The sequence below is a fragment of the Talpa europaea genome (genome assembly GCF_964194135.1).
Source record: "Talpa europaea genome assembly, chromosome: 6".
NCBI classification, from domain to species: Eukaryota; Metazoa; Chordata; class Mammalia; order Eulipotyphla; family Talpidae; genus Talpa; species Talpa europaea.
Window position 1 is genome coordinate 40478302 of NC_140072.1, and position 19522 is coordinate 40497823.

The following is a 19522-nucleotide window of genomic DNA, read 5'->3' on the forward strand; positions in this document are numbered from 1 at the left end:
GGGAAATAAAATGCTTATGATGCATCAGATGACAGGAACTAAAAGTGAATGTAAAAATTATGCAGTGTTTTTTCTTGACTTTATGAGATAGTTTCAAGAATCAAAATAAAGTAGTTGGGCAAATAGGATATGGAATAGATGGGAATATGGGAGAAGTTGTTAATGAAAGTATTTCTAACTTTCCCCCTTCCAATTTATAACCCACTACCTACAAAGAGCAGTACTAAGTCCAAGGTCACCTCAGGGGTCAGGGACCAAGCTAAGTGGAATTTAAACCCAGGGGACTGGGCTTACTGGGGGATAAATGGTTATAAAGTGGGTGGGGAAAGATTAAATGAGCTAAGTGCCTGGGATGGGCATGAATGTCACAGAAGGAGGAGCACAGAGTGGAAAGCTGGAGCTAGGTCTCAATGTGGGGCTGAGCTTCTCACCTCCATGTGCAGCCTCCATTCATTACTGTGCTTCCAGGTATGGGAGAACGTCTACTGTAAAGGGAAAATGCAACTGGGCCAGAAGTAACTCTTTGAGTCTCTGCTCAAAGATTTCAAGCTGTAGACACACCCAAATACAACACCCAGGACTGCAAACAGTTCCAGGCAAAGTTTAAGTGGAAGGACCAATGTTCTAATCACGAGTCTCTCAGTGGCCTTAAAACTCTCATTAGCTAGATGGTTTTACTCCTGAGGTGCTACCACATGGAGGCTCTGTTCTGCCTAGTTTGGGGTTTGATCAGTACTTAATAGTGTAACTGCCTGAGTTGGGAAGCAGAGACAGCTAGGTGGCTATAACCCCCTTCCTCAGTCTCTAAGGGAAGTTCAGCACCCCACATCCACATTGACTCCAAGTCACGTGTGGCTCATGTGAATTAATGAGTAAAACCATGTCCACTCCTAGTGCTCCAGAGAAACTGAGGCATGGGGAGAAGGAATATGTGTATCACACACTAAGCTCCAAGATCTGCTTCTCAGACCCTGATCCAAACCACTAATACACATATCACTGCGGGAATTCTTCCAGTCTTTCTTGGTACAGCTGGAGATGTCAAGCTCCTGGATAACAGCACAATACCCAGCCGTTTCTCAAAATTCTAACATTTCTGCAATTGGGCTAATTCTCTAAAACTTGACAGGTCATTCACTCAGTGATGTTTTAATTGGGGTCTTCCATGTGTCAAGAATCATACTAGGGACCTCCCTGGTGGCGCAAGGGGTTAAGTTGCAGCACTATGAAACTAACTGCAGTTCAAGTTTGATCCCCAGTCAGAGAGGTGAACCACATGGCACAGCAGACCTCTCCTGTCTCACCCACTGCTCCCCTCAGCAGTGTATTTCAGTAGATCTGCCTGTTCTGCTCCCCACTCTGTCTCTGGTGAATCCTCTCACCTCCACACCTCTGGCCTGTACCCCAGTTCTTGTATGCATAAATACATAAATCTTTAAAAAAAAAAAAAAAAGAATCATTCTAGAGCTAGGGAAAAAATGAAAAAGTCCTGTCCTTTGGAATGTATATTCTAGTGGGACAACCAACAACACAGTAAACCCATAAACTGCATAGTTGTTAAAAATGGATATATCCACTGGGCCTCCCCTGGTGGTGCAGCGGTTGAGCGCACCGGTTCGATCCCCGGCCACCAGGCGAGGGTCCCACATGGCGCGCAGACCTCTCCTGCTGCCCGCTGCTCCCCTCAGCAGTGTGTTTCGTCAGTCTGCCTGTTCTGTTCCCTGCTCTGGCTCTGGTGAATTCTCTCACCCTCCCGTGCTTCGACTGTACCCAGTGCTTGTATAAATAAACAAATCTTACAAAAAAAAAAAAAAAGAAATGGATATATCTAAGAGAAAGAAAAATCAGCACAAAGTGGAGCAGATGAGAAAGATCAGTGTGAGATGGGGGTTACAGTTTTAAAAACAGTGACAGGAAAGTCTCACTGAGAAAGTGAAATTGAAGCAACCTGAGGAAGGGGAGCCAGTGAGCCACCCTGACATCAGGGAAGAACATTCCAACCTGAGGGACAGTGTAGGTCAAAGGTCCTAGGGCGGGATGGTCCCAGATGTTCAATAATAGCAGGTAGGTCAGTGGGGTTTGCAGATAGTCAGCTATTCATTTGTTCATTCATTCATTCATTGTATAACAAACATTTACTGTCACTCTCTTAGCCAGACACAGTAGTAAACACACTAATAAGATATGATCCCTACCCCCAAGGTTATAATGCTGGGGGAGGGAGGAGATAAAACAATTTTGGAAGGGGATTATGCCCAGAGAAGAAAAACTCTGGCGGGGATCAGGGCCCTCACCCATCCTGGTGATGCTAAAGGGTCCATCTACACACAGGAAAAGACACTTGGCTAGATCGGCAGGTACCCAGCTCAGATTGTGGTATTGTGGTGCCACTCGCAATACCGACCAGGTTAACCCTACTCACTTGTATTTCTTAGTTAAAAAAAAGAGTCCTCCAGGACCTCCCCTGGTGGCGCAGCAGTTGAGCACTGGGCTGTGAGGCTGCTCGAGAGCCGGTCAGCTGGCAAGGGTCCCACAAAAAAAAAAAAAAAAAAAAAAGAGTCCTCCATACACCAGATCTGTAAAGAAAATCTTCTAAGTTGCAGACATACACTGTGATGCCCTAGATGGCTTCAGACTAAAAAGGTAGGTACCAGGTGGAAATAATCTAGGATAGGCCACACTTGTGTGTGTGTGTGTGTGTGTGTGTGTGTGTGTGTGTGTTGGGGGGGGCGGGGGGTGGGGAGAAGAGTTGAGGAGCATGGCAACGACTTAAGACTGGGAACCAGGAAGTGATGGTGTAAAGCCCCAGGGTATGTTCATCAGGAGTGACCATCATATCACACTTGCTGCTCTGGGTAGACTGCCTGCCTCTCCTTGGAATCACCAGTGCCCCCTCCAGGGCCAGCCCCAGGCTACTGGCCTCTGATAAGGAGAGTCTAGTGGACCAAAATGTGCACTGGGGAGTTCTGTTCAGCAGATCTTTGGCCTGAGAGAAGCTAGCTGTTTTCCAGCTTTATGAAGTGGCATTTTTAACAAGACAGTCCAAAGATGACCCTGCCAAGACCCAGGAAGCTCCCACCCTAATGAGAGCTCAGCTAGCTAGCTGACCAGGGGCTGGGAAGCCTGGCCAAACCAATGCATCCTGGTTGGATCCAGATCTTAACTGAAAGATGCACACGTGCTTGCTGGGTGTGTCCCCAGTACCAGTCCTAAAGACCATAGAGATGGTGAGGAGGAAGCTGCCCTGGTGAGTCTTAACCAGGCTCCTGACCAAGCAACAGGAGAGAAGTACTCAGAGCCCAGAGGCTGCAGGGTGGTGGGGAGAGGGGTCACAGATCCTCAATGCTCTTCTGTCCCAGGCTTGAGTACTTGAGAAAAACAGGGTGCCCCCCAGACTGGGCCACCAGCACCAGACATCTGTGTCCTCCAGTCCCTCTGCAAGGAGGCGGCCTTATTCCCAATCGGGCTCATGTTACTCAAATGCTCCCAGCTCTGATGCTAAAATTCAATCTGTGAAATTGGAAAGGGGAGGGTCCCAATCCCCCACCCTGATCGGAGCATCTTTTCCGACCAAACCTGGCAATGCCAGTTCCTCCCTATTCCACTCCATCACTCACTGATCCAGCCAGTTCCAGGCTCTCCTCCACTCTGCTCCAGAAATGACTGACAAGGTTCTGGGGACTTGCTCCCAGATAGGGCTCAGAAGTCACTCCTAGCCCAGGGTGGGCCTGAAAAGCCTTAGCCAGCAGGAGCTCTACCTATAGGAAACGAAGCAAAGTCCCAGGGTTTAGGATGAGCTCCCTCCCCTCCCCCATTCCTCTATAAAGAGCTTCCCTTTCTGCCTCCTCATTCCCTTTGGCCTACGAGGGTTTTTACTCCATAATTGGCTTGTTTACTGCCACTGAGGGCTTCAGAGTGGCAGAGGTGGGAGGAAAGTTTTGTTGGAAGTAAGGAAAGGGGTGTGTGCCCTGAGCTTTGAGGCTGGTGAGTAAACCCTCCAAGTGCCTCTCTAACTACCTGAGAACTGGCCAAGAATCCATGTGAGAAAAAAACACAGGGCAATGCAAGGCCAGCTGAAGATTCCTAGCAGACCACAGGAGGGAAGCTTATGTTTGGCGCCCAGGAAAGACAGAACAATAAACCAAAACTTAATCTGCGTGTTTCTGCTGAATAGCTGAAAGCAGTACTTGGCATTGTTCTGGGTGGGGAGTCAACTATAGACCTCCCATTTGGGCTTCTGTGGGTCAGGAGCTCCAGTGACATCATTACCCTACTCAAAACCTTCCAAAGATACCCAACTCTTGAGCTTGATTTTCAGGCTTAATACCACAGGTCCCCAAATAACACAGCACCACCAGTCACAGATTGACAGAACCTACACTCAGCTGAAAAGGACCATCTACTAGGCCACAAAGCACATCCTTTGCTCCCCATTCAGGTTCTTTGCTTGGGGGGGGCTCCCTCTGCTGCAAGTGCCAAGTCTCCCTACCTTGTAAAGACTCTCTCCAAAGGCCCCTTCCCTTGTGAAGGTTTTCCCAGTTCCCCTGTCCTTTGTCCATGCCACCCCTATCAGTTCTGCAGGCTCCTAGTTCTAATCTCCATGCCCTGGTGTTGACCTCTTTGAGGGCATTTGCCTTACTCAGTCCTGCTTCTAGTTCCCTGAGGCCTTGCTCTATTCCTCCAAGAGAACCAAGCGTGTCTTACTCTGCTTTGATTTATCTAAAGTATACAGCACAGTACCTGGCAGACAGCAAAAGCTTAAGAACTGGGTTTTTTGCTGCACCAAATACTGTTCACCTCAGAGGCATAGGAAGTGATAGGTGTAGGGGCACAAAGTCAGGAGCACACAACACTATGATCAGCAGACACAAAACAGGCAGAGTGGGAGAGGCATCAAAAAGAAATGAACTGGGGGAGACACACCAGGCCTTACCCTTCTTGAACTCCTCCAGCATGGCATCCAACTTGGTGTCGTGGAAGACAAAGTGCACGGGGTGGTTGTAGAAGCGGGTAATGGTCTTGAGGGGGGTGCAGTCATCAGGATCCACAAAGGCCAAGTCTTTGACATAGAGAAGATCTACAATATTGGACTGCTCATCTTCAAACACAGGGATGCGGGTATAGCCGCTCTCCATAATCTCTGACATAGTGTTGAAGTCCAGGATGGCATCACTGCGGATCATGAAGCAGTCTTGGAGCTGGGTCATGATGTCCTCCACCGTTTTGGTCCGTAGTTCCAGGGCACCCTGGATCATATTTAACTCCTCTTTCACGAGGTCATTATAGGGCTCTGTCACCTTCAACATTTCCATCAGCTTCTCCCGATTGTAAACAGTGCGAATCTCCTGGCCCAGAACAAAGTCCAGGAGCTTGCTGATGGGGAAACTGAGGGGGAAGGTGATTAGCATAAAGAATTTGGTAAGAACGATAGTGTTGGCACCCACAGCCAGCCCATGTCGGGAGCACAAGGCCTGAGGTACGATCTCCCCAAAGATGACAATGCTGATGGTGGAGGAGGCCACCGCTACAAGTCCAGACCCAATGAGGTTGTCTAGAAGGATGGTGAGGGAGGTGTTGACCAGCACGTTTCCCAGGAGCAGTGAGCAGAGCAAGTAGTTGCCCTTGCGCCGGATGGGCTCAATCTTGCGGGCATAGCGCCTCTCCTTCTCCGTGCCACAGTTCTGCACAATTCGCAGCTCCATGGGGTCCAGGGCCATCAGGCCCAGGTTGAGGCCAGAAAATATGCCCGACAGCACCAGCAGCACCATAATGAGGAGGATGTGCAGCCAGAGGGGCAGCAACTTCTTACCCTCCTCTATCATGAAGAGCAGAGAGTCCTTGTCAGTCCACCTCTGCCAAGGCTCCTTCACCCCAGCCCGAGTGCACAGTGCATACAGCTTCATGTTCTCGCTCCTCCGAAGGAACTTAGTGACCACCACCAGCATCCCGGACGTGTTCCCGCGGCTCACATTCACCAGTCGCTGGACGACCAGGTCCTTGGTGAGCTCGGGGCAACCGGTGGAGTTGTGGACGGTGTCGTAGTCGTCCACCTCGGTGAAGGAGATCAGGTTGCTGGAGAACGAGCCCAGACTCTGGCCATACAGCCTCAAGTTCACCGTGCTGCCCTCGGACACGTAGATGATGCCATCGGGGTTCATCCCACACGATGTGTTGCAGCTCGCCAGCCTCATGCCCAGGATCGCCCCGAGCTGGGGGGCGTCCTGGCCCCGGGCCCCCCGCGCCCACAGCAACACCAGCAGCTCCAGCGCCGCCAGGAGGAGGCGCCCTCGGGCCGGCCCGCCGCCCTGGCGCCCGCCCCCGCCCACCGGCGCCATGTTGCTCCGGCAGGGCCGCCGCCGCTCCCCGCGCCCCGCCGCGCAGCCCTGCTCGCGCCGCCGCTCCTGCCGCTCCACCGCCGCCGAGCCAACTGCCCCGGCCGCGGGCCTGACGTCAAGGCAGCGCCCCGCCCGCCCCGCCCCGTCGACCCACGCCCCTCATTTGCATGTCAGGCCCCGCCCCCGGGCTCGCGGCTCCCGCGCGCGTTCTTAAGGGGGTCTGGCGCTTAAGGTGGCGCGGCGCTGGCATCCTGCTAGGGCGCTGCTCCGCAGGCCTTTCCCACCGCTGGTGCTCGGGCGAGGGCACCGCTCTCCTCGGGCCCCACCTGCTCTCCGGGAGGCGCCGTTCCGCATCCACGGATGGGCCTCGCGTGGCTGCACATTCCCTGTCCCCAAAAGTCTGCAGCTCAAGGCTGGTGGCCCATCTCATCTGGAACCTCAGAAGCAGCACAGCGTGGTGCTCCAGACAAAAGCTTTTCCTGATTTGCCAAAGAAAAGGGGAACCTGAGGGCTTAGGAGATGGGCCTGGCCGGGGCTTTTTGATGACCTTGGCCCCAGGCCAGAAGTAAGTTCCCCAACCACAGTCCAGAGGCTTCCTTAGGCCCTTGGTTGCCTGGGGTGGTGGGGGAATTGGGAAGCTAAGGATATACACTGCACGTCATTAAAGGGGCTTATCTCCTGTCTTTCCATTTAGGAAGCAAATATTGAGCACTGACTATGTGCCCAGCAGGTGCTCCAGACTCTGACCATATAAGCCAAAGTCTCTGCCCCGCTTGATTTACAGTCTACAGACTAGAAAACAGACAACAAACAAGTAAGCATAATTTTTTTTAATCTTCTTAACCACCCTAAGAGATCATGTTATTATTTTCATGTTACAGATGAAGAAATTGCACCTAAGCACAAATCAGGGTCCTTCTGTTATAGGACAGGGAGAGGGGCAGCCCAAACCCAGGGTTGCGGGGTTTGGGCTGCCCCTCTCCCTGTCCTATAACACTTCCAGATAATGATCTTAGGGCAGGCTTGTGTGACTTTGGTAAGACTAGTTGCAATATGTCTTAGCCCCAAGTTTCTTCATTTATAAAATGGGGGTTGTCTATGTGTAAGAATGATACAGCATCATTTTACTGATCTTGTGGGAATAATTGACCTAGGCCTTGAACTTGAACTCCGAATTTTCTTTGGCTACATAGCTGTTGTTATTATTGTTACCTGCCCTTCCGGTACCAAACCCCTAACTCCAAATTGTGGGGGTGACTGAACAGATGTGCCAGCTGTGTGTGAAAATGAGCTGAGAGGTGTGGTGCCAGGCCTAGCCCTGAAATGATTGATTGCTTCCTGGTTTGCCCTATCTCACTGTCAGTAGGCAACTATGAATCCAGTACTACTCAGGGTGTGTGGGGAAGACCTCAGCTGCCACCCTTTTAGGGGGAAGGAGAGAGACCTGTAAATATCCTTAGCACAATTGTAAAGGTACACTAAGGAGATGATCCAGGCAGATACCTGGTTGACCACTGGGTCTCAGAACAAGTTTTTTTGCTAGCCCTGGAGACACAGAATCCGTTTTACTTTCCTCCTGCACAAACACTTGTGTTTATTTTCATTTTTGTATACTCTTTGGCAATAAAAGCAGCAATCAATAGCAGTCGGAAGGAGTCTAAACAGAGAAAAGCAGTCAAGCGGTGTAATAGGAGGAGGTATGGCAGAGAGGCCTGATTTAAGAAAGGAGCTTTCACAGGGTAGAATGTGCTGCATACTAAGCCAGCCTATCCCTTGCTGGTGAGGTGCCTCCCTTCATATTCCACAGTGAGGGTCTAGCTGGCCAGGCTTTCAGGGAACAGGAGCCTCAGGATGGGCTCTGGCCAAAACAACAAAAACAGAGGTAGCCTTTAGGCTGTTCCCTCCCAACCCCACTGACCAGGCAGAGCCACCTGCATCTCCACAGAGCGAGCCCAGCTCTCAGGGAGGCTTCTCCCCAGCCAACCCGGTCTCTTCCAGCTGGTGTTAGCATTAGTGTCCCCTCCAGGGTACTTAGAGACTTTCCCGTTCTATTATTGACCAGTACACTATTTTTAATTTGCCCTTTTAGGGACTGTCTGTCCTCAGAAGCTATCTACATCTGCACTGGGTCCAATGACAGAAACCAACAATGGGAAGGAAAAAATAAACCTTTGAGATACCAAGGTTAAAAGTGGGAGAAGTGGTGAGGGTCAGATGGGAAAAATCAGTCTCTGTTGAGTTCATTTAATTTCATCTATCGGTGATGATATTCACATCTGAGATTAAGTGAGTAAATTCAACAAAGTAAAAAAAATGAAATTCCTGTTTGCCCTGTGATCTAACAGAGAAGGTAGGAGCCCCCATAGTAAAAAATGATACACTATAATGTGGAAAGCATTAGGAGAGATGTTTGAGACCCACTGGAGTCCAGGTTCATTGACTGCCAGGTGGGTATCCCTAATTAGTGTGTTTAACCATTCCACATCTGCAGAGTTGAAAAAAACCTCTCCAACAGTGTTGTGAGAACACTGTGGAGATGGAGGCCTATCAGTAAGAGGAATCAGGAAGTCTGAATGCATGTGTGATTCTTAGGAGCCCACCGTGGTGAGAATCACAGAAAGTCACATGGAAGCAAGAAACCACTCTCCTCTAGGGGTGCAGACCGGTTCTCTAACTCGGAGTGGAAGCCCACACCTTCATTTGTAAGTCAGGAATTTGGAGTTCTGATATGACGAGCACTTCACAGCACTCCACTCACCACATCCTTGGACTTTTCTTTCAAGGTTTAGTCCCTTGAGTCTCTCAAGCTTTAGTCCTTGTGGTAACAGGTCTGTTTCCTGTGCTTGAGCCTGCTCCTTTCTGGTACTGCGCAGGGAGATGGCCTTAAAGTTTTATTGCCCTTTCTTTTGTACCTGGCATTGTGCTGGCAGTAAGGGCTAAAGATGATCTAGCTCCTGAATTAGTAACCCTGGATCTCCTGCTCTTCACCCTAGGCTGCGATCCTCCCAGGCTGGATTCTTAGCCCTTTCCGACCTCTGGGTCTCCAAGATGGGCTTTGGCAGAGAAGTTGCCCATCTGCAGGTGGAGCTCACTGTCTAAAACCTGTTGTGGCCTGTCATTGGATCCCCAGGGGATGCTGTGGGCCCTTGGACACCAGAACCTGTTGGGGAGCAGTAGGGCATCCTTTCAGGGTGGCTCAGGCCATCAGCAATACATGCAATTCCCTGCTCACCAGTTCTCTGTAATAACCCTGAACATATGCAGGTTATATCCAGGCTTTAATTGTCTTGAGAAGGGGCTACTATCCCTCCCAGAGGAACAGGACAAGCTGGGTTGTTGCCTTGGCTCAAACCCAACTTACGTCACCCTATCAAGTGGGGTGATAAGGGCCTGGAGTCAGGATTTCTACATGAGACAGACATAGGAGGAATGGAAACATAGGAGGGGATGGAAAGATCAGATCTGCAGGTCCAGGCGAATAAAAGGATGTGCCTTTGACAGGGAGTTGGCTGCCAGAGGAGCAAAGGTGGAGAAGCATGTATATTCACTGGCTAGGCTAACAGGCTCCTGTGACCTGGGACACATTGTTCTCCTTTGGGACAGGAGCATGGGAGTCAGGATGCCCACGCCCTCCCCACCCATCTTGGGGTGGTGGGCACAGCTCTGGAGACACAATGCAGGGCTAGTTTGGCCACAGATTTTGTGTGGCCTGGGGCCTCTGAGACATTCTTGAATTCTGAGTGAGATGATGCCTCATCCATAGTAAGAGCTCAACAAACAGAATCAGTGACTAGGCTGATGATGGAAAGGATGCAATTGGAATTTTTAGAGTGCACTCTCAAATTTCCTGAGCTCCACTGTGTCTTTCCTTCCAACTTTACTCACCATCTTCTTGATCTTTCCTGCAGAGGCACAAAGTGAGCAGAGGATGCTGGGGGAGGAAGGGAAGCTGACAAGGGAGATCACAGAGCACTAGGCAAGACCACATCTTGAACCCATGGATCTGCAGGGTGCGGGGAGAGAAGAGGGTGGTGGAGGCAGTGCCAGCACAAACGGGCTCAGGTTACAAAGGCTGGGCAAGCTGGGAGAGGGGGAAGCTTCTTCGCAAAGGAATTCCCTGTAAGAATTGGTGGGAGTTAGAATGTTCCCTATGTAAATAAATAGCACCCACACTCACAGGGTGTGGCATAATCCATGTGTGGCAATAAATCACCCCAGGCATTGAAGTGAGGTGAGTTCTCAATTCCTGAATCTTACTGTCTCCTAGCCATTCCCAGAAAGGGAGACAGCCTTGAGATCTTCATGCACAGCTGTCTAGATTTTAGCAGGTTTGTCCCCAACATCCACTAAGGCACCAAATGCCTATTGGGCCTTCAGCAACCAGGTTATCTTGCTGGGTCTTAGGGTCTTTATCTTCAACATGAGGGGACCAGATCATACAATCAAATTTTATCCTTGTTTAAATTCTTTCATGTATAATTTTTCCTGGGCAACCTACAGAGGAAGGTAAAGGTGAGATTAGATGTGGTTGGTGCCTGTTGTTCTGATTTATCCTGCTCCCTGTCCCCTTCTATAAGGAATGGCACCTCCATATCACCTGTGGACCTGTGCCATCTCCACTTCCATGCGTTTTAGTGGGGATGGACAGCTGACCAGGCCTGAATAATCAAAGGCCTCAACAATAGACCTAGGGAGGGCAAGAGACCACGAAGGGCCAATCAGGAGCCTGAACTGGGCTTTTACATAGGGGAAAGGTTCCTAAATGGAGATTATAGATGCCTCAAGCTATCTCTTGCTATGTCTCCTCTCCCTGCTGGCTACAATACTTCTGTACAGCTTCACTCCTACGCTATAAGGAAAGGGGCCTCATTATTTATCTCCTTTCACAGATGAGGAAATTTATAAAGCTTAATAAACCTGCTTGGCATCACACAAAAATGGCTTTTAAGATTGTTCAAAATGTTTTGACTCCAAATCTTTTTTTTTTTTTTTAAAGATTTATTTATTTATTTATACAAGCACTGGGTACAGTCAGAAGCGCGGGAGGGTGAGAGAATTCACCAGTTGACTCCAAATCTTAACTGCTGCAATGAGCTGCCCCCCTGAGGACAGGGTTATAGGAACAGATTTATATTAAGAGTTGGTTGTGGGATCTTGACTCATTGGGGACTTAAAGTGACAGGGTTTTATTTTTTTTTCCAATCAAGGCTTTTAATCAATTGTAGTCACGTTCCCCTCTTCCTCCCCTTATTGCACAAGTCCCCAAATTTTCTTCAGGCACCCCCTTCATTTGATGTTCAATGGTATGTTTAGCTATCCATTGTTACATAACGAATTACTTCCAGAACATTAGTGTCTTAAACCAATAAGCATTTATTATGTCATAGTTTCTGTGGATCAGGAATTAGGAAGCACTTTACCTGGGTGGTTCTGGCTAAGCTTCTCATGAGTTGAAGGTAAGATGTCAGATGGGACTGCAGTCCTCTGAAGGCTTGACTGGGGCTGGAAGATCTACTTCCAAGTTTACTCAACTTGGCAGGAGGCCTCAGTTCTTTGTCATGGGTTGCTTACAACATGATAGCTGACTTTCCCCAGAGTAAGTGACCCAAGCTAAAGAAAGACCCTCATGAATGCCACAATGTCTTTTATGACTTCACCTGAGAAGGGACATACCACCACTTCTTTCATATGTTATTGATCAGATTGTCTAAAATAGATTTACTCTCTGCACAGGGTGCAGCTCTCCTGAAAATGGATGTCTATGCCAAGTTCATCTTCACCCCCTCCTTGGTGGACAGCACCTTTCAGCTGCTGAGTAGATCATAATCTGCTGTGGTGCTGAAACAACCAGACAATGTTGCATGAGTGTCTCAGCCACTTGGCCGCCCCACATCCTCAGAACTCGCTGTTTCCCTGCCACAGGCTGCCCAAACAGCACCATTTCCAAGACCAGTAACACAGCCAAAATTCACTGGAACTGGGGATGCCACAGAAGGGGGGAGCCAATTCTGGGCCTGGAATTGGAACTGTTTGGGAACCTTAGCACCAGTTATACCAGGATCCCTTCTCTGAAGCAGCAGCTCCTCTCCTACACTTTTGTGAGCTTCACCCTCTCAGAGGCCATAGGATTCTTTGGCCTGATGGTTGTTTTTCTCATCCTCTTCACCATGTGAAAGAGCCATTTCCACCTCCTATAGTTCTTTCTCCCCTGTCTTGTCTGCCCTGAACCTTTCCCTCTACCTCCCCAGGCAGCTGGGGGAAAGTGACTGGCTCCAAGTTTGACAGGGAAGACAAATAATACCATATTAACAAGGAAAAAACAAAAGAGTCATTGTGGAAAGGGCTGCACAGGGCATGAATCACAGGTGGCAGAGATCACTGGGGGCCATTGGAGGTTGGCTATCACAGGAGGTGAGCGAAAGTCCTCTCTACTTGCACACTGATCACTTGCTAAACTTCCCCCCACCCTGACCGCCAATAACTTCTCTCAAAAACCTGGGAATTTAGTCTTACTAGGATAATGGTTGGGGTTAGAGGATCTTCTCTCTGCTTAGATAGTCAAACAAAACATAAATTTAGTATCGCCAAATTAAAGTTTTGGCTTTTCCTTCAAAACATGTATCTCCCTTCAAAACAATTTCCCTTCTAGCAATTTATGGCCATTGTATTTTTCCAGTTGCTATGGCCCAAAATCTTGGAATTATTCTTTATTTCTCTGTTTCTCTTATGTCTCTGTCTGAGTCATCAGCAAATTCTGCTGGCTGTACCTTGAAAATATATCTAAGTCTATCTAGTTGCTTGTCCTACTTCTGCTGCCACCACCCAGGCCTAGGCCCTGTCTTTTCTCTTTTAGAGTACCAAGGAGCCTCTGTTGGTCTCCTTGCTTTTACCTTCTCTCCCCCAGTATAGTCTCAAGTCAGCAGCCAGAGTGACCATTCCAAAATATAAGTTAGATTATAAACCTCCTCTGATGAAAACCTTCCAGAAGTTCCCCAGTTTCTTTTAAATTAATAGTATAAGTTTGACATTGGCTTACAAGCTGAAGAGTTTACTTTTAATCTAATTAGGGAGGGGCAGAAGGTTGTTAGTGGAGAAGAGATGTGCTGGAGACTAAAAATTTGCAAGGTTAATTGTTGACAGTGTGTTGGATGAATGGATGGGAGGAAAAATTCTTGCTAAAGCTGATATATGTGAAAAGACACATACAAATAAATAAAAAATATTTAGAATGCTAACTATGTGCAAGGTATCGAACTTTCCACTCCTTCCCTCATTTAAATATTTATGGCAATGTGAGGTAGGTGTTGCTATTATTCTCTTCTTATAGATAGAAAAATTAGGTCCCAAAGAGATTAAATAACTTGCCCAAGATCCTACCACCAGACAAGGTCAACAGAGACAAGTATTAAAACCCAAACTGTCTACCACCAATGTATTTCAAGCTGTCATTTTCATTGAGAAATGTTGAAACCAAGGGGCACTGTAAAAGCCTCATGAAAGAAAACTAGTAATCTTTATTACAAAACAGTCATATGTGGGTCCAGTTGTTGAAAGAAATGCCAAGTGGAAAATGATTTAAAGAAATACAACCATAGTTTTGCAATTGGGTTCCTTACACACTAATTTTCAGTTTTTACCCATCAGTGTTTAGTCTAACTTTGACTTCTTGGCTTTCCCCCAGAGCCAACAACCCTCAATCTGACTTTTGGAAGTAGCCATCATTCTCAGGCTGACTTCTGGTCTAGTTAACTCCTATTTATAAACCCCAGTGACAGGACTTGCATATTACACACTTCCACTCTGCATCCCAGATCCCTGAGCAATATCCTCAGATCAGCTAGTGGCTTCTAATTCATTTATAAACCTACTTTGGGCCTCCCTGGTGGCATAGAGATTAAGTCTCAGTACTATCACTGCTGTGTCCTGAGTTCAATCCCTGGCCGGGGAGCTAACCCACATATGGTGCAACAGATCTTTCCTGTCTTGCCCTCTGCGCCCCTTAGCAGTGTATTTCAGTAAATCTGCCTGTTCTGCCTCCCACTCCGTCTCTGGTGAATCCTCTCACCCCCTGCCTGTCTAGCCTACACCCCAGTTCTTCTATGCATAAATAAATAAATATATCTTTAAAAAAAATAAACCTACTTCTGACACCTGTATTTTCTTCTAAAAGGACCAAACCCACTTTCCCAGAACACAGTAGGCAAGCCATAACAAAGTTTACCAAAAATAATAATTTGTAGACTCAGAGAACTCTTAAGCATCTACAATGTGCATATGATCCTTCACACATTTTTTTCATTTTTTTCATTTCATCTATCCAGTGTGATAGGTTTCATCACAATCAATTTACAGATGGAGAATTGAAGCTTGGAGAGATTACATAATTTACCCAAGGTCATATAATAGAGCTACATCTCAAAAAAGCAGAGATGTTTTTGTTCCAACTGGAATATGTCTGAGTTCGCCTCTCCCCCTAACCCCCACTCTGCAATCCTGGAAGAATGTTATGCCCCAACTCTGTGACCAGCCTGCCTTGGGATGTCTACAGGCAATCCTTGATTTGTAGACTCAGAGAACTCTTAAGCATCTACAATGTGTGAATAACACAGATTACTTACAGATACCCTTTCCCTGGACAGAGTCGATACAATGAAATATTTTCCTCCCTTCACTGTCCTTTTTCTAGATTGCAGACTCCTTTGTTTTTAGTTATGACAACATTATACAGGATGGATCACAATGAACTTTACTAGATTATAGTTAATTACAGTTTTCATTCCCTGGAGGAAACTTAGAAAACACCACAAATGCATACCCAGCACATTTCCTAATCATCTCCAAGGGAAATTCTTGAAAGCTTTTTATTATGGCAACTCTCAAACACACATAAAACCTGAGGGAATTCCTATGTACCCATAACCCAGCTTTGAAATTACTAACATCCTACTACCTTTTTCAGCTATCTTACCCACCCTTCAACACACACACACACACACACACACACACACACAAACCCCACCCCAACCCACCTCAAGTATTTTAAAGCAAATCTCTAAATCTTACCACTAAATTCAGGTACTCTAGTCTGTTTGAAATTTATTCTATCAACTGAGTACAAAATGCCCTGATTTTCAAGCTGAGTAATGCCTCCTTGCCCACCACACCAAGTGATTGTGAGGTTGAAATGAGATACTGGATGTGAAAAGTCTATATTTCTGGCAATGGGCTGCATATTAGATTCTCTGGGGCAGGAGGGAAGGAAAGTTTCAAAATCAAATCCCTGGATCCTACCTCAGATCTATGAATCAAGTGTCTGGAAGTGGGACTCAGGCATCTATGTGTGCCAAAGGCACTCCAGACTATTTAATTGTGGCTTATTGGAGGACCAGAATTTGTAAATCGACACTGGAAAGTACTTGGCTAGATGGTGTTAGAGCTACTGTCCTCTTTTTTATTCCAGGATATGCTTGGAGAGCTTGGGGTGCAGGAAGATGGGGCTTGGTCAGCTGAGATGTCAGAATTAAAGATGAACCCAACTTGAGGCCCAGGTGGATCCCTGAGGAGGGAGGAATGATCTACTTGGCTTTGGGAGAACTGATGTTAGGTCCTGCTTTGAATCCTAGGTTTGGGGTGGTGGTAGATTTAAAGGGAATAGCAAGGTTTAGAAGTGAATTGAAGGAAGGAAATGAAAGGATAGGGCTAAGATACTGCCTTACAGTGTCTTGTCATGGGAGTAGGGGACATCAGGCATCAAGGTTCTCCTAAGTAGAGGTACCTGTTTGGCTTTGAAGGTGAGAGTCATCCAGAACTGCTGGAAAGCACAGATCACATTGTACATGAATATCCCCTGCCCTACAATTATCATGACAGATGATTCCATGATGAAAAAGAATATTATGGGCCTCCCTGGTGGCGCGAGGGGTTAAGCACTGCACTATGAAGCAATCCACAGCCTCTGCAGCACGAGTTTGCTCCCAGGCCAGCCAGGGAGAAACCCACATGGCGCAGCAGACCTCTTCTGCTGCTCCCCTCAGCAGTGCATTTCATTTAGTCTGCCTGTTCTGTTCCCTACTCTATCTCTGGTGAATTCTCTTACCGCCCCCCACATATCTGCTTGTACCCTAGTTCTTGTATGCATAAATAAATAAATCTTTTTAAAAAAAAAAGAAAAGAAAAAGAATATTAGAGAGCTGAAGGAATGGGAGGTCAAGATCTGATCCAGCTATCAGAGGGTGCCTGTGTGGGTGCACACACATGGAGTGGGGGCAGTACTGGAGGGGGACATGACTCCTTTTTCTCTTTCCCTCTACCTCCCCTCCATACATTGACGGTGTTGAAATTTTCCTGAGCCCTGTGCTTCTGGAAAGCATCTGTGGTCAAGAAATTCCCTCCTTTTTGTGTCTCTCTCATCCTTTTTGGAGTTCTGAGAAATGACTAACCTCAAAGGACTAATGCTGCTCTAGAAGATTCCAAGATAAGACCCACTTCCACTCTTCTTCAATGACTCAGATAATACCTTCTCCATTCCTCCTCTTGAGGACTCCCTTGTTTACTCTTCATTATAAAACCCAGGTTCATTCCTTTTCTTTGATATGTTCTTCATTAATGAGCATTGTCCCTATTGCAATAATCTGAACAAAATAATTTGATTTATTGTCCTGTGCATTTTGTCTTTATGCCTTTCTGCTTTATTCTCCATTTCTTCATCTTAATGAATTTTACAGTAAGAAATCTACTGAGATAATTTATCAAAGATGCACCTGACAGGTCATACAACAATGTGAATATATTTAATGCCTCTGAACTATATACTTGAAGATGATTAAAATGTTTTATTTTACTACAATAAAAAATTCTGGCTGACAGAGAAATGCAAACGGACATAATTTTATTCAGAAACAATTAGAACTCTTACCAGGTGCTGCGTGATGGGTTAGGGGGTGGGGCCTATAATAGGAAATGAGTAAGATCTGCGTCCTGTAGGCCAGCAGCTCCCAAACTTGCTAGGGAGACAAACACATAATGTGCTAATTGAGCTACATAATTCAGAGTGACACACATTGTACTGGACATGTGTGCCTCCTGATTTGAGTCAGATTGTAAAAGGCCTTGAATGCAACACTAAGGACTTTGGAGTTTATCCTATGGTAATTGGGAACTGTGAAGAATTTTAAAGCCATGACATGAGTAGATTCATTGCAATTCCTAATGTCTTGTTACCAAACATCTGCCTTGTGTGGAGTGTGTAAAAGATTAATGGTTGTGATAGCTTTAGTTTTTAAAGTTGATGTTCTATAAAATAGGCTCATATTCTCGTTTCTCTTATTAACATATAGATATATATATACACAAACACACTCAGAAAAGAAAGAGGATACTTTGGTTAAGTCATTGGGAGGACTCAGACACAGATCTGGCAAGTGTTTTGTAAGAAATGTACTTGGCACACAGAAAGAGCTCAGTGTGAGGCAATCTCCTTGGCCTGAGGGAGTCAGGCAAGGCCTCTAGGAGGAAGTAGGCTGAGGAAGAGAGAGAAGCTGGAGCACACAGATGAATGAAGGGAGCTGTTGGCATAAGGATAGAGAGGACCAGGTCCAAATGGTAGAGGGTTTTGTGTGCCAAGATAAGGGGCTTGAATCTTTTCCCCACAGGTAATGGTAAACATTAAGGCTCTGTTAATCTGAAAATGATAATGATGATGATGATAGAATTCACATTCCAGGTACCACTCTTACAAGCCGGCAGTTTACCACAAGCCGGCAAACTTACCACTCTTACAAAATTGACACTTTTTTTAAAAAAAGATTTATTTATTTATTTATTTATACAAACACTGGGTACAGTCAGAAGCACGGGAGGGTGAGAGAACTCACCAAAGTGGGGCAGAAGGACTGAGGTACACTGCTGAGGGGAGCAGCCGGGGATTGAACCGGCGCTGTGGAGGCTGTGGGCAGCTTCACAACCCAGCACTCAACCGCTGTGCCACCAGGGAGGCCCCAAAATTGACACTTAACCCTGACACTCAGGAAGCTGCATGGTTACATAGTTTATTTAGATCACTTATGTGGCCCTGTGGATGATGGTAGCCAGAACACCAGTTAGGGTACAGTTTGTTGTGGGCTTCAAGAAAGAGAAAGGGAGGGACAGAAAGGATGTGATAGCTTTGAAGTTTAATTAGGAATCAAATCATCAAGACCTGATTATTTATTGATTGGGTGGTGGGATTGGTGAAGAAAAGGAGGGAAGTTGGAATGACAGTCATGTGTTTTTGGCTCTGGGCCTGGGTATGTTACTGGACCACACAGCTTGAGGATTATGCTCCATTGTTTCTTTTTTTTTTTTTTTAAGATTTATTTATTTATTTATTTATTCATTTATTCATTTATTTATTTATTTATTTATACAAGCACTGAGTACAGTCAGAAGTGCGGGAGGGTGAGAGAATTCACCAGAGCCAGAGCGGAGAGCAGAGCAGGCAGAAGGACCGAGGTACACTGCTGGGGGGAGCAGCGGGCGGCAGGAGAGGTCTGCGCGCCATGTGGGACCCTCCTCTGGTGGGCCGCAGAGGCCGCGGGCAGCTTCGCAACCCAGCACTCAACTGCTGCGCCACCGGGGAGGCCCCTATTGTTTCTTAGAAGACTCACTGAAGCTTCGCAACCCAGCACTCAACTGCTGCGCCACCGGGGAGGCCCCTATTGTTTCTTAGAAGACTCACTGAAGCCCTCCAGAATCTCTTACTCCCCCCCCCCCCCATGGATTATTTAGAAGTGAGTTGTTTAATTTGCAAATATTTGGGAATTTTTGAGAAATATTTGCTATCATTTTCCAGCATAATTCTGTTATGTTAGAACAATCTTCATGTGCTTTCAGTTCTTTTAAATTTGTGGAGGTTTGATTTTTTGGCTCAGATTATCTTAGTAAATGCTTCATTTACACTTGAAGGCAATGTTGTCTTCTGCTCTGTGTTGGGTGAAGTTCCTACAAATGTCATCAGATCAAGTTGCTTGAGAGTGTTGTTTAAGTCTCTCGTACATTTGATAATTTTTCAGCTATTTTAATTGTGGGTTTGCCTATTTCTCCTTTGAGTTCGATATCCTGATTGACAGTTCTGCACAGTCAAAAGGTATTATGACTGAGAAGATAGAGGGTTTGCGTGGATCGGGAAGAAATGCTTTTTTTTAAAAAAA

General features: G+C 46.7%; 1 protein-coding gene across 1 annotated transcript in view; it reads right to left on the minus strand.

The window, feature by feature from the left end:
- Positions 1–6335, minus strand: part of CNNM4 (cyclin and CBS domain divalent metal cation transport mediator 4) — a gene marked incomplete at its 5' end in the record, with an annotated part of 37717 nt that extends 31382 nt beyond the window's left edge. The window contains one exon of the mRNA XM_084235672.1: positions 4934–6335. Coding sequence (XP_084091798.1) covers positions 4934–6335 — 1402 coding nt within the window. The remainder of the gene's footprint in view (positions 1–4933) is intronic.
- Between the last annotated feature and the right edge of the window lie 13187 nt (positions 6336–19522).